At 34.2% G+C, this 23,389-nt stretch overlaps 1 protein-coding gene and 1 pseudogene across 1 annotated transcript in view; one reads left to right on the plus strand and one right to left on the minus strand.

The window, feature by feature from the left end:
- LOC143053725 (uncharacterized) overlaps positions 1–20,027 on the plus strand; it is a 77,495-nt gene extending 57,468 nt beyond the window's left edge. Inside the window, exons 10-13 of the mRNA XM_076226511.1 lie at positions 1,136–1,329; positions 3,800–3,884; positions 5,690–5,989; positions 15,400–20,027. Of these exons, the coding sequence (XP_076082626.1) occupies positions 1,136–1,329; positions 3,800–3,884; positions 5,690–5,989; positions 15,400–15,623 (803 nt within the window). The 3' untranslated portion in view covers positions 15,624–20,027. The remainder of the gene's footprint in view (positions 1–1,135; positions 1,330–3,799; positions 3,885–5,689; positions 5,990–15,399) is intronic.
- Positions 20,028–21,012: 985 nt separating this feature from the next.
- On the minus strand, positions 21,013–22,576 carry LOC143053726 (uncharacterized; annotated as a pseudogene).
- Positions 22,577–23,389: the final 813 nt, after the last annotated feature.

Here is a 23,389-nt window from a genome sequence, read left to right on the forward strand (position 1 = left end):
AGGGAAACGGGGATGTGAAAAAAAAGGGGGGGTTAAATTTTTTTCATTTCAGATTTCATAAATAAAAAGAAAATTTCTTCAAACATTTTTTTGAGAGGATTAATATCCAACAGCATAGTGAATTGCTCAAAGGCAAAAACAAACTTTTAAGTTCATTAGACCACATTCATTCTGTGTCAGAAACCTATGCTGTGTCAACTATTTAATTTTAGATTTAAAAAGTTAGAAGAAGAAATCTTTAATTGATTTGTAAAATCTTGACATTTTTTTGTGTAAAAAAACCCATGTAATCCAAATTCAGAGCTGTATCACGCTTGAATGTTTTGTCCATACTTGCCCCAACTGTTCAGGGTTCGACCTCTGCGGTCGTATAAAGCTGCGCCCTGCGGAGCACCTGGTTGATTTTATGCCCAGTTTTCAAGTTTGTCCAAATCGGGATCCAAAATTAAACTTTGTTCGATAGGGTTTCTTTGAAATGCTGACTCTAACCGTGTATTAGTATTTTGGATTTTGGACTCCGTTATCAAATTGGTCTACAATGATGTCTTAAGGGTCTTAAAATAAACTTTTGTTTGATTTCATAAAAAATTGAACTTGTGTGGTTCCTTGATATGCTGATTGTAACCATGTATTTAGATTTTGGATATTGGACCATAAATGTCCGGTTTCAAATGTTTTACTTTTTTTACCAAATTCAAACACAAACACAAACCTATGCTGTGTCAAATATTCAATCAAAATCCAAATTCAGAGCTATTTTTACCTTAAATGTTGTGTCCATACTTGCCCAAACTGTTCAGGGTTTGTCATCTGCGGTCATATCAAGCTGCTCCCAGCGGTGTATTTTATTATAATGATTGTATAAATGATGTGCATGTTTGTCTTATGGCTTTCAACTGATCTTGACCTCACATTTTTGTTCAATGATCAATATTTATATTCATGATATTTGGTGTTTCTGGTTGTACTGTGTAACCCAAATGGTTTGGATGCATTTCGTTTTTATTTTTCCCGCAACTCTGGAGCATGCCTGTAGAAGCTTTGATATTTTGATTACATGTCTTTATCATGTTTATCCATCGATCTCATGGTATTTTTGCATTATTAATGGTGATCATGATTTGTAATTTTCAAGGTTCTGATGTGGATTGCAAGAATCTCACAAATTTCTTTGAAGAAGAACTAAAGTATCAGGTGGAATGTACAACAAGAGATATGACAAAGTTGGAGTTACAGGATTATTTCCAAGAAATTGCTCGAAAATACTTGACAGTTAACTCAAAGGATTATCATTCCTTTATCTGTGTAATTATGAGTCATGGAAATAAGGTATTGAATTTAAATTATAAATAATTATCTTCATTGCTCTCAGTGTATTGTTTTGTTTTTTCGATACAGACACAATCCATTCAACGACAAAACAGATGTTTTTTTTCCAAATCTTATTGATAGCAATAATGGATATACGCCAATATAAAGACAGTTAGCCATAGTCACAACAAACCTAAAACAAGAAATATAGTGCTGTTATGAGCTTTTCTCCACCATTTTCAATTTTCCAACTGTAAATCTTTCCATTCCACCAGTTGAACCAGTACCTGCATATAAGGCCTTTTTTTTTAATTAGTTGGTTTACGGATCCGCCGACCCGATTTTGTTTAAAAGTGAAATAAAATTAAAATTTTGATTTCGTGTTGTTTTTTATTCCGCCGACCCGATTTTTCGAGTGCTGTGAATAAAAAAATCCGAGGCGTTCCAAAATGTTTTGTCTGTGTCAATAAAGCGTTTGTAGTGAACGGCGTATTTTGAAAAGCTTCGAAATGACGCAGACGAATTCAAAAACCCAACGAGGGAGGACCATGGAGTCTGACGGCTTCATCTACTTTCAGTTGAATATTAATATTGTTCACCTGGAGAGTGAGAGATCTTGGGTTTGAACCTTGACCCGGTCAAATCAAAGACTTAAAAATTGGTATCTGCTGCTTCTTCGCCAAGCACGCTGCAATTGCAATTATTAAAGGAGTCAGAATAATGTGTTTGGGTAAGGTAACATATCTTTGGGGGAACTGTTACCTTGTGAGCTACCACATTTAAATTCTGGCTCAGTGTGTCAGTTTAGCATTTCATTTCTCATTATCATATTCTCATCCTAATTATGCATCTGATTAGCCACTAGACATTAAACAACAATTGACCATCCATCCATCAAATGCAAAGCATATCAAGATAAGAGCTAAACTATTTCTCCTCCTCAACCCCTGTAATGTCATGAATGAACAGCATTTTTTTTTTTCCTCCAACTCAAATTTTTCAGAACAGTTATACGTGAACAAAAAAAAAATCTAAGATTGCTATTTTATTTTTATTTTTTTTACCTCCTCCGACCCTAACCTTTGACACTAGTTGTCCGTAAACCAACTAATTAAAAAAAAAAGGCCTAAATGCACCCAGATGATTCAATAGTTCAGTGCTTGAGTTTATCCTGTTAAAGTGTTGTGTATACCAAGAAAGTGTTGTTGAATCAATGTTTACTAATTGTAAATGTAAGGTCATTACTTTTATAGGTTGACAAACACATGATTTGGTAAGAAGCTATGAAATATCTGTGTCGCATTTGTCAAAACTCAATCCCGTAAATGTTTTCTTGATTGTGAGAATGCTCATCTGCTGTGCAACAACTGTCAATATAGTTTTTTTCAGCATACAATATACATAATACATTACATGTGTACATTAATACATTACATGCGTCGAAGTAGGTCCAAACGCACCAGCTCACTTGCGCTTTTATTTATTGTTTTGTTATAAACTATGGTGAATAACAAGAAGTTTTATATGTCATTTTTTATACGCCCGTTTATGGGACGTATTATGGTATTCCATTGACCGTCTGTCCGTTCATCTTTCCGTCGTCAACATCTCGGACAATAACTCAGAAACGCTTGAACCAATTCGCACGAAACTTTGGTGAAATGTTTATATCTATTGGCGTGAGCAGCCTTTCATGTTTTATAAATTTTAGATTTAACGTGTTCCGAGTTATGTTTTTTTTTCAATAACAAAGATTTTTTTCCCCATATTTTGAACAATTAAACTCAAACCCGCTTTCTGTAGTTTTCATGAAACTTTGGTGAATTGTTTATATCTATTGACGTAAGGTCCCTTTCAGTATTTATAAGTTTTACATTTTACGTTTGAAAAAGGGGAATTTCACCGTTTTCGGACAATGCTTTAAGCAGTTATCATCAAATTTTGGTGACTAGTTTATATTTATTAAGATAACCTCCCTTTAGTTGTTCATGAATTTCTGATATGACATTGATAAGTTATTGACCTTTATTTAGAAAAAGCGACGAGCGTATCATGCGCTCATGGCGCAGCTGTTTATTATCACTCGTTTACAATAGAAGTTCTTGCCACCAATTACTAGCTGATGACCTAATGAATAGCAAATGGATATATCGTTATATTGTCTCATGATGCTGGATTAGCCAATCAAATGAACACAGTTTTCGTATGACACTCCCCCGTGCATTGTGATACGAGAAATATCTTTACATGCAAGCAATAGATAACGGTCCACACCCATAAGAGTTTAAACAGTTCACAACCATAAGCTAAATTATTTTATTATGGTTGACAATGAATATGTTCCGTTAGGAGCAGAACTAGCTGGGATAGTGTAAACAATAGTTCATACAAGGAGATATTTACATTTTCACTGTTTGTTGTTTTGCTGAAAATTTAATTTATATATTTAAAGATACATATTCCAATTTGAAAATAAAACATATTTCAGGATGGAATTCTTACAACAAATGGATTAATCACAGTGGAAGAAATAAAAAAGCCATTCAAAAACAAAACTGGAGGCAAATTTAATGGTAAGTTTTAACCTCTATTTACATTGTAATTGAAAATGGTCGTTTGACATTATTCCTTGTACATTAATGTGTCAAAGTGGCCTCAGTGGCCAAGTTGTCAGAGTAGTTCTACTACTGTAAGCACGAGCCAGTCAACACTGAGGTTGTGAGTTCGAACCACGCTCGTGAAGGTGCACTCGACTCCAATCTTAAATGACTAGGAATGTCAGTTTTCCTGTCAAAGGTCTGTGGTTTTCTCCGGGCACTCTGGCTTTCTTCACCAATAAAAACTGGCCGCCACGAAATAGCCCAAAAGTGGCGTTAAAACACCATCAATCAATCAATGTGTCACCTTATATTGGAATTGATTTTGCGATATCATATCACAGTTGAAGCTTTCTTTTGAAAACATCTCCAACCGTCTGCAGTCCATGAGATACTGAATGTTTTCCATCTTTTGTTTACTCAATTATACCTGGCTTTGTGGTGTCTCAATTGGTTTATATACATCCTTCATATCATTGGATGAACTTGCTGTGTCCTAACCAATGATTTACCTCCATCATGTTTATTCTTCTAAATTTCTGTTTTGCAGTTATAAATGCATTAGACAGTGTTCCAAACAGGATATCTATGTTTAATATGTACATGTACTTGACTAGTTGACAACAGATTTTGCCATTAAGGCTTTCATACAAATTTTTTGAATGTTTCTACCTTCCTTATTAAAGATGTGTGGCTTTTCAATTTATATTAAACGTGGTCAAAATTTACAATAAAATCTGTTTTTACCTGTGCTTTGAAAATGGTATTCATGAGCAAGTACTGTATTGGATGTGGTAAAGATTGCATTGATTAAACTAGAAAGTCACTCTGAGATCAAATGGCAGTTAAGTCTGCTCAAAAAGTTATGATCCAAACATTAGACAAAAGTGCAAACGGGTATTGTATCAAAACTTATTCAAATGTTTCCATATGATGTCAATGTACTTTAGGAACTATTCAAAGCATTAACAGATGTCGTTTTTCTTTCCAAACAATAACTTGAAGTTAAACACATAATTATGATTTAACCGACGTCCTTTAATACAACCTTTTTAGTTACATACAATGTATCTAATTTTAGTTTTGCTTGTCAACGTTACATCCTTAGATGCTAAGTATGTTCATCACATTACATGACAAGTGACAATTTTTATTGAAGTATTGTTTCATGAACGGTTACATGTATGAGAAGTACAACTGGTTGGAATATTATGACTAGTGATTATAGATTATCGTTTGTCATCTCAACGAGATTAATTTTCTCGCTTGAGCCAGAACAACAAAAGTGAGAAAACCAATCGAGTTGAGATGTCCAATGATAATCTGTTTATCACTATTTTACCTATGACGACGTTGTTATTTTCATTGACAACAAGCACGTGCGCTCTTAGTTTCTAGCGATAACTTTTCATATCACCCTTCTGTGCTGAGATAGGAAATTATCTGTCCGTAAGATCAAAGGAAAAGTTCTTAAAATAGCAATAATAAATTTTATTAAAGTATTGTATCATGAATGGTTACATGTTAGAGGAGTAAAACTGATTCGAATTTTATGACTTAAAGTGACAAGTTTCATTGAAGTATTGGATCATGAATGGTTACTTAATTGAGGAGTAACACTGGTTGGAATAGTATGACTAGTGACAACTGTCATTGAAGTATTGTATCATGAATGAAGCATCAATGAGGATTGCAACTGGTTGGGATAATGTGAACGATCTTCCATAAAACTGATTATGACGATTAATGTCAAGTATTATTACCTTTTAATTTAATTTCAGGTAAACCAAAAGTATTTCTCATTCAAGCTTGTCGTGGAAAAGAAGAGCAGGAAAAAGTGGTTGTGTCTGATTGTTTTGAAACTGAAATCCATACTGGACATGTTGAAGGGTATGATGAATTTCCTGGAACATGTAGAAAAAGGCAAAGAAGAAATTCTGTTGAAATGTCTGTGTTCCAACCAGGAGTTGTAGGTAAGCCATCTGGCTTATCAGAAGTGTTCTCCACTGATGCTCATAGTTATAATTCTGAACATGTTCCAACAGATGCTGACATTATTGTAGCATATGCAACAACACCAGGTAAACTGTATTTATTATTTTGTTTATGTTGAAGTTGACTTACCTTTTCTATGTGATATGTGAAAATGTTATGCTGTTTAAATTTATGTTGATGGGTTGGAAAATAAAAAAAATTTCAACATCAGGAGATCAGATAGGAAATACAATGTGCAATAGTATAACGGGAAAACAAGATGACAAAAACAGATATGACTCGAACCTCGCTTCAGCAGAAATGGGTTGATGCCTTTCAACATGTCAAAGTTCAAATCTGTTGAACAGGCCAGGCAAATACAAATAGGTTTCTATAAGTTGTTTTTTGGTCGGTTCTTGACCATTGGAATTATATTCTAAATGAGATTCATTGTAGTTCTTATTAATAGAACGAAACTTGAAATGGTAATTTTTTCAACATGACTGGTAATTGAGTGCCAGCTCTACATAAGACAATGCCTGTACCCAGTCAGGAATATGACAGATGTTTTCCATTTGTTTGATGTGTTTGAGCTTCTGATTTTGCCATTTTATTAGGGACTTTCCGTTTTTAATTTTCCTCTTCTCCATGTGTTGATAGAGTGATCTGCTCACTTTTAACTTCAAAGGTTCCATCTGTTTATAGAGTAATCTGTTAGCTTTTAACTTTATGGCTACCATCTGTTAAGTGTTCTGCTCATTTATTACTTCAAGGCTAACATCTGTTGATTAAGTGGTCTGCTCATTTATTACTTCAAGGCTACCATCTGTTGATTAAGTGGTCTGCTCGCTTTTAACTACAAGGCTACCATCTGTTGATAGAGTGAACTGCGCACTTTTAACTTCACGGCTAACATCTCTTGATAGAGTGATCTGCTCGTTTTTAACTTCAAGGCTACCATCTGTTGATAAAGTGAATTGCCCATTTTGAACTTCACGGCTTCCATCTGTTGATAGACTGGTCTGCCCACTTTTAACTTCACGGCTACCATCTGTTGATAAAATGTCCAATCTGTCCAATATAAGCTTCTAGACTAAGGCTACACTCTGTTGATTCAGTGATCTGCTCACTTTTAACGTCTAGTCTATAAGTACTTGTGGTGTTTAATTTCAACATAATGTAAGATGCTCTAGGGGAGTTAACAATTTGTCTTAATATTTCATAAAAAGTTAAAAAGAGACTGCAAATGATCGTTTTCTATGGCATTCTGGGTAAATGCTGATTTGTATTTCGTGTACATTCTATCCGTTAGCTGGGTATACTCTTTTTAATTTCTGGACGGTATGAACATAAATGATGTTTTCATTGATATCATATATGGACTTTTTAATCATATCTTGCAATATTGAAATTAAGAATTAGTAAAAAAAATAATCATTTTTGTCGAGCCTGCAACTTTTGTTGCAGAAAGCTCGACATAGGGATAGTGATCCGGCGGCTGCGACGGCGGCGGTGTTAGCTCACTTCTTAAAAGCTTTATATTTTAGAAGGTAGAAGACCTGGATGCTTCATACTTTGTATATAGATGCCTCATGTTACGAACTTTCCGTCAGTCACATGTCCAACGTCCTTGACCTCATTTTCATGGTTCAGTGACTACTTGAAAAAAAAAGTTAAGATTTTTTGTAATGTTAAATTCTCTCTTATTATAAGTAATGGGATAACTATATTTGGTATGTGCGTACCTTGCAAGGTCCTCATGCCTGTCAGACAGTTTTCACTTGACCTCGACCTCATTTCATGTATCAGTGAACAAGGTTAAGTTTTCGTGGTCAAGTCCATATCTCAGATACTATAAGCAATAGGTCTAGTATATTCAGTGTATGGAAGGACTGTAAGGTGTACATGTCCAACTGGCAGGTGTCATCTGACCTTGACCTCATGTTCATGGTTCAGTGGTTATAGTTAAGTTTTTGCGTTTTGGTCTGTTTTTCTTATACTACATGTATATGCAATAGGTCTACTATAATTGGTGTATGGAATGATTGTAAGGTGTACATGTCTAGCTGACAGGTGTCATCTGACCTTGATCTCATTTTCATGGTCCAGTGGTCAAAGTTAAGTTTTTTAGTTTTGATCTATTTTTCTAATACTTTATGCATGAGGTCAACTATATGTGGTGTATGGAAATATTGTATGATCTATATGTCGGTTACGCAGGTTTTATTTGACCTTGACCTCATTTTCACGGTCTATTGCTAAGTTCTAAGTGTTTGTGTTTTGGTCTGTTTTTCTTTATTTATAAGCAATAAGTTAACTATATTTGTTGTATTTAAGAATTGGTAGCTGTACATGTCTGCCTGGCATGGTTCATCTGACCTTTACCTCATTTTCATGGTTCATTGATCAATGTTTCATTTTCTTGGTTAATGTTGAGTTTATGTGACAGTTGTAATAAAGCTTTATATTTAGGTCTATCAAGATAGTATCAAGGGTTAGTAAAGAAGGCGAGACATTTCAGTGTGTGCACTCTTGTTCAAAAGTGCAGTGTTTCAATGCTGATCTTTGTCTTTGTTATTCTTCAAGATATTTGTTGATTAGTTCATGCTTTAAGAAAATGTCAACATTCCTTAGGTTATTACCAAACGGTCAAATGGAATTATTTCAGATCTGATATATAATACCCCCATTGGAAATATTGGTTTTGAGAATTTTTGGAGGGCATTAAAAAGTGTAAATAAATACATCAACACAAAATATCTTGAGAGTTAATGTGATTTTTGTTGAGCCTGTGACTTTTGTCGCAGAAAGCTCTACATAGGGATAGTGATCCGGCTGCGAAGGCGTTAAGTAGCTTCTTAAAAGCTTTATATTTTAGAAGGTGGAAGAACTGGATGCTGCATACTTTGTATATAGATGCCTTATACTAAGTTTCCGTCTGTCACATGTATATTGTCCTTGACCTCATTTTCATGGTTCAGTGACTACTTGGGACAAAGTGAAGATTTCTTGTAATGTTAATTTCTCTCTTATTATGAGTAATATGATAACTATAGCTGGTATGTTCGTACCTTAAAAGGTCCTGATGCCCGTCAGACAGTTTTCTTTGGCCTTGACCTCATTTCATGGATCAGTGAACAAGGTTAAGTTTTGGTGGTCAAGTTCGTATCTCAGATACTATATGCAATAGGTCTAGTATAGCTGGTGTATGGAAAGGTTGTAAGTTGTAAATGTCCAACTGCAAGTGTCATCTGACCTTGACTCCATTTTCATGGTTCAGTGGTTATAGTTAAGTTTTTGTGTTTTGGTCAGGTTTTTCTTATACTGTATGCAATAGGTATACTATACAGTGTATTTGGTGTATGAATTGATTGTCAGGTATACCTGTCCAACTGGCAGGTGTCATATGACTTTGACCTCATTTTCATGGTTCAATCAGGTCAAAGTTTAGTTTTTGTTGAATTTTGTTCTTTTTTTCTAATACTATATGCAATGCATGGGTCAACTATATTTGGTGTATGGACATATTTTATTATGTACATGTCAGTCTCGCAGGTTTTATTCGACCTTGACCTCATTTTCACGTTTCGTAACTTACTGTTGAGCTTTTGTGTTTTGATCTGTTTTTCTTAAACTATACGTAATAGGTCTAGTATATTTGGTGTATGGAAGGGTTGTAAGCTGTTGATATCTGTCTGGCAGGTATCATCTGACCTTGACCTAATTTTGGTGGGGTTCATTGGTCAATGTTAAGTTTTCATGGTTATGTTTGTTTCTTATATACTATACGCAATAGTTCAACTATATTTAATGCATATATATAATAATAAGATGTACATGTCTGCCTTGCATGGTTCATCAGACTTTGGACTTTTATCATGGTTCATTGGTCAATCATAAATGTTAAGTTTACTTGGTTAAGTCTGTTTCTTAGAAACTATAAGCAATAGGTCAACTATATATAGTAGGGATGTCAACTCGGTGAAGTTTTATTAATCGAGTACTCGTTTGATTTACCGAGTGATACTCGAGTATTCGCTCGGTAAAATATTTAGAAAATGGAAACACAAAACTATACCCATTTTACCTATTGTTGGTTGTTCGTTGTCTAATGGACGTAAAACTCTCATCATTATTAGATACATAAATGTAGGACCAGATTAAATAGTCCAAGAAGTTGTATATCATAATTAGCTCCCCTTATGAAACTGAATTGTTTGCTGCAAACTTGCAGCAGACTTGCTGCAAGCTTGTGGCAAACAAAAAGTTTGCAGGAACACAGAAAATAGTGTTTGCAGATGTTTGCCGCTAGCTGCAAACTTCCGGCAAACATTGCTGCAAGCTTGCGGCAAGTTTGCAGAAACATCAATGTTTGCCGAAAGATTGCCAGAAAGTTTAAAATAATAAAGAATGTTTGCCGCAAGATTGCAGAAAACTTTGACCATTCTATATGTTTGCCGCAAGATTGCAGAAAACTTTGACCATTCTATATGTTTGCCAGAACATTGCCGGAATTACACAATATTGATTGAGCATGCCTGGTTGGCACTTCCTGGATTCTAACAATTTGAAATTGTGGCTAGGTCATGTTGGTTGTGTTTGGTAATGCATTTCACATACAAGATATTAAGGAGGCATGTTGGTTCAATAATATGGGATAATCAGTATGTAATTGTGTAAGTACAAATGGTTAATAGAACTGCATGTTTTAATAAAATGATTATTGTTATCATCATACATAATTAAGTAAGCAACTATAAATACATGTATGTGTGATAAAAAAACTTAAGCTATTATAAGTGTGAATTTGTTACTGATGTACTGCACCATCATGATCATGTTTATTAAGATTAAGTTAAATTCTGTAATGCAATTATACATAGCTTTATACTCAATACATCTTGAGATTTTACCTTTTTCAGTTTTTGGAAAGTTTGCTGCAAGCTATAGCAATAAACTTTCTTAAGGCATCGGCCTAACCGGAAAAGAGACAGCCTAACTTACTTTAGGAAGTGTGTCCTACTTCTAGATAATGTAGTACTGGTGTTTGAAAACTAATAATAGAAAGATGCTTTTGAAATTTTGAGCTCTTCTATTTTAATAGCATACAGCTTGATTAAAATATGTACTGAATTTTCATCGATAAATCAAATAATTCAACCTCATTTGAAAGACGAACAAATACTACTTCGCGGATCTGCGCTACGCGGAAAGTAAAATCAATACATACACGAGACAGCAGTTTCTACGTTATGATTTTATCGGTATTCTTCAGACATGCGTCAGATCCATATATGTGTGCCTCCAAACGGGAGCACTACAATCCCGGTTTCAAAGGTTTCCTACCTTCCTCCGGTTGAAGAGAAAATTAATAGCGTGTTTAAAATATTTCATGAATGAACATTTTTCGTCGCTTTATACTACGACTTTTACAAATTTCTATTCAATATGTAAAAGCCCGAGAGTATCGGAAGTATCATGGTATCTCATCTGATCTCGGCCCACAACAAACTCGGACTATAATAAACTCGGCCTTTTACATATTCGGCATTAGAAATCGGACTATAACAAAAATCGTAATTATACTAATTGCTATTAAGACTCCTAAACAAAGTTTTTGCTCAGTTCTTAATATTTTTCTCCTTGGAGACTATTTAGTTGTATTTTGAGGGGCCAACAGAAGGGAGGAATTTACTATAGAACCCTAATTGATTTTTTTTTTAATTTTCAATAACAAAAATAAATTATAAACTTGAAGAAAACAGTAAGTGACAGGCACACATGGTTTTCAGTAATGATAACAGGACTATAAAACAAATCAAATTAATTAAATTTAGGTTGAGTCCATGGTGTCACCCCACCTTACCCCTCATGTTTGAATACTTAAAAACAGTCAGATCCCCACTCCTAAACATTATATGTTCTTTATACGTTACAATAAAACAAATCAAATGAAATAAAAGGCGTGTCCCCTGGGGTCACTCTCACCCCCTGGTTTTTTGAGAACTTATTAACAGTTGAGATCTCCACCCATATACCATGTATATTATTGTATGGGACAATGAAATAAATCAAATGAAATATAGAGGAACTCCAGAGGGGTCAGTCACCCCACCCCTTTCTTTTCGAAAACTTGTAAACGGTTGAGATCCCCACCCATAAACCATATATATTTTTGTATGTGGCAACAAAACAAATCAAATGAAATAAAGTGGGTGTCCCTTTGGGTCAGCCCCAACCCCTCATGTCTGGGAACTTAGAAAATGTCGAGATCCCCACCCCTAAACCATATATATTTTTGTATAGGGCAACAAAACAAATCAAATGAAATAAAGTGGGAGTCCCTTTGGGTCAGCCCCACCCCCTCATGTCTGAGAACTTGTAAACGGTCGAGATCCCCACCCCGAAACCATATATATTGTTGTATGTGGCAACAAAACAAATTCAATGAAATAAAATGGGAGTCCCTTTGGGTCAGCCCCAACCCCGCATGTCTGAGAACTTGTAAACGGTGGAGATCCCCACCCCTAAACCATATATATTTTTGTATAGGGCAACAAAACAAATCAAATGAAATAAAGTGGGAGTCCCTTTGGGTCATTCCCACCCCCTCATGTCTGAGAACTTGTAAACGGTCGAGATCCCCACCCCGAAACCATATATATTGTTGTATGTGGCAACAAAACAAATTCAATGAAATAAAATGGGAGTCCCTTTGGGTCAGCCCCCAACCCCTCATGTCTGAGAACTTGTTAACGGTGGAGATCCCCACCCCTAAACCATATATATTTTTGTATAGGGCAACAAAACAAATCAAATGAAATAAAGTGGGAGTCCCTTTGGGTCAGCCCCACCCCCTCATGTCTGAGATCTTGTAAACGGTCGAGATCCCCACCCCTAAACCATATCTATTTTTGTATAGGGCAACAAAACAAATTCAATGAAATAAAGTGGGAGTCCCTTTGGGTCAGCCCCACCCCCTGTTGTTTGACAACTTGGAAATGGTCAAGATCCCCACCCCTTAACCATATATATTCTTGTACTGGACAATAAAACAAATCAAATTCAAAAGAAGGCGAGTCCCTAGGGTTCACTCCCATACCCTTGTTGTTTGAGAACTTGTAAACGGCTGAGATCCCCACCCACAAACCATATATATTTTTGTATGAGAAAATATAATAAATCAAAATGAAATATAGAAGAAGTCCACAGGGGTGACCCAACAAACTTCTTTTTGAAAACTTATACGGTCGAGATGATCACCCCTAAACCATATATATTCTATTTTATGGGGCAACAAAACAAAACCAATGAAATATAGTGGGAGTACTTCTGAGTCATCCCCAACCCCTCATGTTTGAGAACTTGTAAACGGTTGAGATCCCCAACCCTTAATCATAAATATTCTTGTATTGGACAATAAAACGAACAAAGTGAAATAAAATTAAGCCCCTCGGTGTAACCCCACCCCATCCTGTTTTGAGAACTTGTAAACAGTCAAGATCCACCCCCTTTTCGAAAACTTGAAAACTGTTGAAATCCCCACACTGAAACAACATATATTCTTGTACGGATTAATAAAACAAATCAGATGAAATAAAAGGCTAGTCCCCTAGGGCCACTCTTACCCTACCTCCTGCCTGTTTGAGAACTTGTAAACTGTCTAGATCTCCACCCCCAAATCATGAATATCACTTTACTAGACCAGACCAATTTGTATTGGACTTTGCTTAATGTCAGGCGACCTGTGGGAATGACTAATTTTGCAAGCTTTGTTTGGGAGACTTCGTAGCAGCATCCTGTTACAATTATTTCTTGATAAAGTTTTTTCTTTTTTAAGTAGGAAAAAAAAGTTAAACATGCAAACTACACACTATCTATTTGAAATATTACAATCTACCGTTGCAAACTTTCCACAGGTGCTATCCAGCACTTTGATTAATACAAGTATATTATATATAATTATGTCATTTGAGAATGACTCCTGCCACTTATTCAAAACTCAAATGTATTTATGTATTACCTCACATCTCATGATCACGAGTTTGCAAGAATTCTTTCAATGGCTGTTTGTATAAAGACAGGAATTGACTTTTTAAAAATGTTGCTGTGTAATTTGAAAGAGATAAATTGAATGTGTCTACACACATGACATTGGTATATGTGTAGTTCCTGCACGTTTGCCGCAAATTTGCCGCAAGTTTGCAACAAACAATTGCCGCAAGCTTGCAGCAAACAATTGCCGCAAGCTTGCAGCAAATCTAATTTGCATAATTATGTTTGCCGCAAGCTTGCAGCAAACTTCATTTGCATGGTAAAATGGTTGCGGCAAGTTTGCAGCAAACGTTTACTGCAAGCTTGCGGCAATGTTTGCTGCAAACTTGCGGCAAATGTTTGCCGCAGGGCTTATTTTTCGGTAAGGGTCATTTACTACATGCACTAATTATGTAAACTGACAATTACCTGATCTGATCAATTAATTAATAAACATCTATAGAAAATTGTAAACTCAAACAACAGTATTTGTGAATCGTACAAAAACACATTAAGTGATCAACAAAGGTGTTATAATTATGACTTACTAATTATATAATGGCTTTAACCATTCTCTGGGGGTCGACATAGGGTTGAACAAATTATTTTTCATTTACGTTTTTATTTAGAAATATTATCTTTTCAACTTTTCTGGGACGAGTCGATTTCTCAACTTTTTAACGTAACTAACAGTATTGCTGATAAAAAATATTTGCTCTGACGGTGCAGAGGTGGCGGAAAGAATAATACAAGATTAGCTAAAAGTGTAAGCCTTGGAAATGTCCTCTTCTTCATAGCTAGCTACCTCTGTTTGAGGGAATTTTAAATGACAATTAAACGCAAACTTTCGAAACGTATTTTACTTTATTTTGAATAACATTTAATTTCACAGGAGGCGCTCTTGATAGAACATATTTTCCTTTAATCAATCAACAACATTCTAACAGAAACTGATTAGTTGATTATTATTTTGGTATTCGATACTCGGTAGTACCGAGCGATAATCGAGTACTTGTTGACATCCCTATTATATAGTGTAATGAATGATTGTAAGGTGTACATGTATTTCTCGTTTGGTTTATCTGACCTTGACCTCATTTTCTTGGATCATGTTAATTGTATGTGATAGTTGTAGTAAAGCTTTATATTTAGGACTATATACATAATATCAATGGTAAGTAAAGAAGGCAAGACATTTCAGCATGTGCACTCTTGTCTGAGTTACAATTTTGCAAATTAATATGGTAGATGTTGCTGACTCAATAAGCAGATTTTGCATGCAATATTTATTTCTATTTCGGTGGGAAATACTTCATTTATATAAAGTGATACATGTTTACTTCCATAGTATTTGTTTGATGCAGTCTTTTGGGTCAGTATGAATGATCTTTTTTCACTATAACAAATTAAAATTCCATCATCTAACAAAATATTGAAACAACTAGTTAATTATAAAAGTTACAGTTTTTCTTTTAAATTACAGGATATATATCAATTCGAAATATATATGAAGGAGCATTTTTCATAAGAGCTTTCCTGTCTGTTGCCAAGAATAAATACAATGAGGAACATATCGAGGAGATATTAAGAAATGTGAGAAGAGAATTAGCTACGAATCCAGAATATGCACCACAATCTGGAAGCTTGGCAGGAAAATGTCAGATGGGAATAATAGAGAGTACATCTGTGAAGAAATTTTTCTTGTAATGACAGTCCAATAAAACTTATTTGGGAGGAAAATTGTTATTAAACAATTTATGACCAGTATCATAAATTAAGTATATATTTTCCAAATTCCAAGGATTCATGCAACTAATTTAAAATCCTCATTTTTTTATGAATAAATAAAACCTTTTTGTTTATTCATCAAACATTGAAAACAGCATCTCAACTTTATTATATGTTAACTAAAATCAACACCAGTCTGTTTGATTATAATCTATGTTGGTCAGCTTGCCATTTAGATACCTGGTTAAGTTAGCATTGTGACTGGGGAGAGATATAACCATACAGTCTGAAAGAGTTGTTTGTATAATCAGAGAAAGATACTACAGACTAGTACTACTAATAGCGTATACATATATGTTTTGACAAATGTGGCACCAATTATTGTTTAGCCAGGTCAGGGTTTTTTTTTGGTTGAGGTAGGCGAAGTGCCCGTAGAGAATCACGACATTAGGTAGGGAAACTGACAATCTAAGTCAATTAAGATTATAATCAAATGCAATTGCCCCGTACGGGATTTAAACTCACGGATAACCTGAACTTGAAAACTTTTGTTGCATTGTAGTAAATGTGTGGCTACATTATTGAGAATGATTAAATGTTCTTTCAATGAAGGATTTCTGTTCTACAATTTTAGTTGTAGATGTGATATTGAGAGAAACTTCCACATGTACCCATACAGAAAAAATGACCACTAGGCTAACTGCATTGCTCAACTAGCCGCCAGTTGAGCTAACAGTTGAGGGTTAGCTGGCCATCAGTTGAGCAAATAGTTGAGGGAAAGCTGGATTTTTACCATGCAAATTAGGTAGCCCTCAACTATCAATGCTCAACTTTATGCAAATGAGTTGAGCAACGTTGAGAAAATATCATAGTTGAGGGCTAGGTGTCCAACAGTTGAGCAATTAGAGTTGAGGGCTACCTGGCCAACAGTTGAGGGCCAGGTCATTAAAAGTTGAAGGCTAGGTGGCCAATAGATGAGGGGCAGGTCATTAAAAGTTGAGGTCCAGGTCTTAAAAAGTTGAGCATTATGTGGTAATTGCAAACTGATGACTACACATTGTAGAAAAACATATTTAAATTGTGTATTTGTGTATTTTTATAGCCAAAATACTGCTGAAAGATCTTAACTCACAACAGACTACCTACATGCTATATCCTTGCTTTGTAGAAGTTATCTAGCAAACAAAAATAGATCTCTAGTTTTATACCAAATTCATAATATTAGAATATTCTTATTTTATTAGTTATACTTTCTAAAACAAATTGTCTTAATAATAAAACAAACATGTCTGCTGTCTTACACATTTTGACAATATATAAATTAATGCATAAGTATTGTTTCATTTTTTTCTTCACTCTTTTAAGTTTATAAAGAAAACACTATACATATCACTATTTTGACCTAAAAGAGCATAATTATACACTTTTTCAAAATGGTTGTAATCAAATCTAATCCAATGAACTTACCAACAGATGTTTCCAGAATATGTGTTTAAACATCAATCTTCCTTAATCCAAGAGTCATGTCATCAGAAGAATACACTGCACTTTTCAATGTCAATACAGTAATTTGTAACTTTTTCTTTCTACATTCATAGTAAAAGTTATATTTTATTCATGATAGCTAGAAGACATTTTTGCTTGCCATGTGCATGCTCAAACCCAGTTCAAATTTTAAATGTTTGAGGTTCTTTTGGGTATTGTGACAGTGTGATCACTTTGAGAATTGCCCTAATACATGTACATGTAATAACTGTTAATTACATAAATCTTGAATATTTGATATATCTTATTATAAAAGAAATACTATGTCAAAGATTTAGTTAGTTAAAATACAGAAAAATGTATAAAATTGAAAACATGTGCTTCCCTTAATTTTGCCTCAAACTTTGTGTACATTTATAATTATACTTCCTGTCCATTTGCACTAAAGACATATAAAACAGATGGCACATAACATTTATATCACCAGGTTATATTTCTAATTGCTCAACTTTTGCTCAACTATAAAAAAAAAATCAAAGTCTGAACGCTCAACTTTTCCTCAACTACAAAAATTTCAAAGTCTAAATGCTCAACTTTTGCTCAAATACAATAATTTCAAAGTCTGAAAGCTCAACTTTTGCTCAACTATATGAAAATCAAAGATCAATTGCTCAACTTTTCCTCAACTTAAAGGCCAGCTTCAGTTGAGGGCCAGTTGAGCGACATCTATCCAACATACAGTGCTTGGCCAGGTTTGAGTTGAGCTAAGATGCTCAACACCTAGCCCTCAACTATTTTGCTTAAAACAGCTATCCCTCAACTGTCCGCCACATGGCCATCAACTGGCCCTCAACTTTTTTTTCTGTAGGGGTATATGTGTTACACTGTTTATTTCAATGTTTTAGATGGTAAAACAAACAATTGTTCTCGATACAAAGTGGGAGGTTTTCAAATAAACATAAGGTCCAGTTTTATTTTCTTTCCTTTCGCCATTAGTGGTGTTATTATGAAAATACAAACTTTTGTGAGCAATAGTTCTTTTATTATACCATTGATTTGTTCTGCATTATATGTTCTTTTGTCCGTCCGTTCGTTCGTCCATCTGTCCTTCTTCATGTTAAAGCTTTTAATCAAGGTAGTTTTTGATGAAGTCCAACTAACTTGAAACTTAGTACACATGTTCCATATGATATGAACTTTCTAATATTAATGCCAAATAAGAGTTTGATCCCAATTTCAGTCCACCGAACATGGAAAATAAAAGCGCAAATGGGGGATCCGTGTACTATGGACACATTCTTGCTTTAAAATCTTTTTTATATACAGTATTTTCATCAATAAAGAATTAATCATTATTGTTGATACATGTTTTTGGTTTGTACAGAATTTTTTATTAACAAATGAATGAGACGTTCAGATAATAGCACACTCATTGTACATATCATTGAGATATTTTAGCACTATCATGTTCAGATAGTTTACAGATTTTAGCACTATCTTTATTTAGATAGTTTACAAATTTTATCACTTTCATTGTATAAAGAATTGACAATTTCGTATGATCATTATATAGAGCAGTTTCATGTTCCACATAATTGGCTGAATTTAGCACTATCATTATACACATGACTTACAGATTTATCACTATCATTGTACATATAATTGACATATTTTATCACTATCATTGTACATACAATTGACATATGTTATCACTATCATTGTACATATAATTGACATATGTTATCACTATCATTGTACATATAATTGACATATGTTAACACTATCATGGTACATATAATGGACATATTTTAGCACTATCATTGTACATATAATGGACATATTTTATCACTATCATTGTCCTCCCAGTTACTGACAGTTAGTTCAAAGTCAACAGCAACGACTGATTGGTAAGCTTTCAGTATAAGTGATTAAATGATTGATAAGTTTACTTGGACTGTATCTAGATTTCCTTGCTCGGTTTACAACATCACCGAAATAATTTACGATTTGCTATTCCGTTTGAAATAAGTATTCTACAGGTACAGCCAAAATTGCAAACTAAATCTTTGTATTTATGGCAGAATTTAGTAAAGATTTTAAGTAATTTTTGGTAACGAAATCTCTGACATTATAATTTACTAGTAATACAATAAAATCTAAAACGTCACTACAGACATGGGCCCTGAACTATCAAGTTCACCAATCATCTTTGGGATTGTCTTTATGCTGGATAAACTAAATATAATATTTGTTCCATAGGTTTTTAATCACAATTCAATAATGACAGCAGTGCTGATAATCAATTATAAGAATTTAATTTGCCGAACAATTTGTGCAATATATATAGGATCATATTTGTTCAACCGCTCAACATGGGAAGGAAGTGACGATACGAATGATGTCAACTAAAACCAAAATTTTTAACGGAAATGCATGAACTCGAAAATGGTCGATTGACAGATTTTAGGACTATCATTGTATAGAAAATTGTCAGAATATAGCACTGTCATTGTACATATAACAGAGATGTTAAAGTACTTTGATCATTGAACAAATAACTGACAGATTTTATCACTTTAATTGTACAGATAACTGACAGATTTTATCACTATGATTGTACAGATAACTGATATATTTTATAACTGACATTGTAAATATAACTGACAGATTTCATCACTGTCATTGTACAGATAACTGACATATTTTATCACTATCATTGTACAGACAGATAACTGACATATTTTATCACTATCATTGTACATATAACTGAGAGAATTTAGCATTTAGTTTACCTTATATGATATGTATAATGACTTATGTGATTGGTTTAACTATCATTTATTATCATTTGTGTAATTTCATTAGCAGTCTTGAGAAATAAATGTATAGAAAAATAATTTTATTATATTATGTAGACACGCAATCAGTAATACATTGGTTGTTATACTTCTGTTAACATACTAGTAAACCAGTCAGAATATTTCCTAATAGTGTCCTATATATTTTCCTGACTATCCAACGTGATTTTTTTTTACTTTTCTTACATGTAATTCTCAAAATTGGGATAAATTCAGAACATGTTGAATCAAATTCTACGACAATAATGAACCCGAAAGAAAACGAGAAGCAACACTGGTCTGTTATTAAAACAAATTCTCAGGAAATTTAACCAACAGCTCAAGATGTTACTTGCTACATGTGGGCTTGATTTACTTAACAGGATTATGCAGCATCTGCACATAATGCTGTCGAAAATTACCCTGCTTGTAAAAACTAATTGACAGGTAGTTTGGTATAAACCTGTGCATTATAAACGTCTACTGGGTCTAATCATCCAGTACATTTGTTAATTATACCCCTTTTTTCCATTTTGACCAATGTTCAGTGAAGCAAAACAAAAATCACTGCCCTCTTTGTGAATCGAATGTTCAGTGAACCATGTCAGACCTTTGAAACTATCACCTCCTTCTGGAATATATCAAGTGAACCATAAAACATATTTTTAAACTATAGTTCATCCTTCTAGACAATGTCAAGTGAATCCTGCAGCACCTATGTAAACTCTGTCATCCCTCTGAACAATATCCAGTGAACCCTGTAGTACCTTTGCAAACTCTGCCTTCCTTCTAAACGATGTTCTGTAACCCTGTAGCACCTTTGAAAACTCTGCGTCGTTTCTGAACGATATCTAATGAACCCTGTAGCACCTTTGCAAACGCTGCCTTTCTTCTAAACGATGTCCAGTGAAACCTGTAGCACTTTGAAAACTCCGTCGCCCTTCTGAACAATTTCCAGTGAACTATGTAGTACATTTGCAAACTCAGTCATCCTTCTGAATGGTGTCCTGTGAATCCCGTATCACCTTTGCAAACTCGATATCCAGTTAACCGGTATTTGAAACAGTTGTGTGTTCATCATCGCTCGAAAGAACGGCTGGGTTCAAGATTTTTGACACATTTTTTTCAATGGTCCCATTGCTAGTTTTGTAAGCTCTCACTGATGCCGTGGAGCGGTGACCAGTCCTTTTTCATCAATACCTGCATGGTATAGGGCAGTTGCACAAGTGCGTTCTCCGGAATGATTCGTGTAGTTCCCTAAAAGTCCACCTTTTTGACATATCTCGCGCATTAGTCCGTGTAATTTATTTACTCCAAGTGCTGATTTTCCATAACGAAAACGATCCTTCCCATCTATGTTGAGCGGTTTTCAATCAAATGTTCCGGAGCATACATCTTTCAAGTACTCATCGTAGTTAGCAATTATGCAGCTTGGACCTACAAAGTAAAAAAAATCGAGTTTTTATCCCGCTTGCTTCGAATCAAAGAAAATTATAACAGTTGCAGTAATATTTTGCAAAACTTATCGTGTATATTTATAAAATTTCGTATATGAGCTTTTGTTTTTAAATGATTGATTAGTTGTTGCTGTCTAACGCCATTTTCAGCATTTTTGGCTATACAGTAGTGGTTCGGTTTTTTTAAATTTTTCAATGGAAACTGAAGTCGAAATACCCGGGTTGAATAACATGATATTAAAAAGAATATAATACTGATAATCCGTAGAATAATTTATTCAAATAATCAAATCATAGCAGTGCATGTATATTCAGAAAACCTTATCGTGTATATTATAATTTCGTATGTGATCTTGATTTCAAAATGATTGATTGATTGATTGTTGGTGTTCAATGCCACTTTCAGCACTATTGGTCATATCGTGGCTGTCATTTTTTTTTGTGGACATCGGGTTGAATAAAATATAAAAACAATATTTCTTTTCAGAATGAAATTTAAATTGAAAAAAAAGTATATGAAACGGATACACGCGTAGAATATTTTTGTGAAACAGTTTTCCGTGTTCATTTTATGTAAACTAAACAACTTGCCGCCCTGTGGATAGTGCTTTATATCTTTATTCGTTAATTGCATGTGTCCTAGTCCACCTTTAAATGTCTTGTTATTTCTCCCGATGAATCTAATAAACTTTCCTGTTGAATCAATACCAATTACAAACTGATCACAATCAAGATTTCTGTGCTCGTCGCGGCCCCTTTTTCCAAATAACTTGCAATTATAAAAGAAAACGGTGTATTGTAAAGTTGTAGCACTACTCTTTCCAAAAACACCATTAACCCACAAGAGTTCTTCATCCTCGTGTGATATTGGATCGGCTTTGCGCGTTTTTGTTCCTAGTCCTTTGGACAGCAAATCTTTCATCTTGGCATCTAATACACGCCTAAACATAGCAAAGCGACCATCCTTTTCACCCAGAAAGTTTTTGTCGTTAACGTTCATGTCTTTGATGTGTCTGAGTAGACCACAGATTATGTAATATAGAGATTTAGGTGGGTAATCGACTCCTTTCTTTTTTATAGCTTCCATATTAAACCGCTGAAGCCAGAAATTCATACTCTCCGCATCCGTGATATACACTATTAATTTAAACATCATTTATTTTAATTATTTTGTGTTTCCTTGATAGCTCAAGTTTTTGGTACTCCTTTTTTTATCATTAACTTATTATCATTCTTTGACTTGTATTTTTTTTTTTAATTGGATGTTTATATTTTCCATCGTTACCTTTACTGAAAAGATACAGTGATCCTGCGCACCTGCTAATGTGTTGTTTTGTTAGAACTGGATAGTTATCGATAATAGATCTCAATAGTTCTAACTCTTTACTGTTATCCAGGAGGAAATGAAAATACATCGTAGAGCAATTTAGCGCAAAAAATTAAACAACCACACTTTTCTCAGCAATCTTTCTTATAAGTTGAAATTCCTGCCTACTTTTAATTATTTCCAGAGAGAAACAATGCAACATTTCTATGTTAAGGTTTAACTTTTTTTGCTCTTTTGTTGTTTTCTTTCTTTATCTTATATTTGATTGATTTATTTTGGTATCTACTTGGAAAAGTCATGATCCCGAGGTATTCATGTGTATGTTATCATGTTAAACCTGCCTATATAAAGTATCCCCGGATTGTAAAAAAATAATTAACGACTATCATTTAACAAATTCTTATTTATCTCTCCCTCTCTCATAATGATTTTGTTTGTTAGCATATTCATATATTATAGATTTTGGTGGGGTTCGTGTTGCTCAGTCTTTTGTTTCCCATGTTGTGTCATGTGTAATATTGTTTGTCAGTTGCTCTTTTTCTTTTTTAGCCATGTCGTTGTCAGTTTATTTTGGACTTATGAGTTTGAATGTCCCTCTTGTATTGTTTGCCTTTCTTTTATGCTAGTTTTAATAAAACA

This window comes from Mytilus galloprovincialis, chromosome 12 (genome assembly GCF_965363235.1).
Source record: "Mytilus galloprovincialis chromosome 12, xbMytGall1.hap1.1, whole genome shotgun sequence".
NCBI classification, from domain to species: domain Eukaryota; kingdom Metazoa; phylum Mollusca; class Bivalvia; order Mytilida; family Mytilidae; genus Mytilus; species Mytilus galloprovincialis.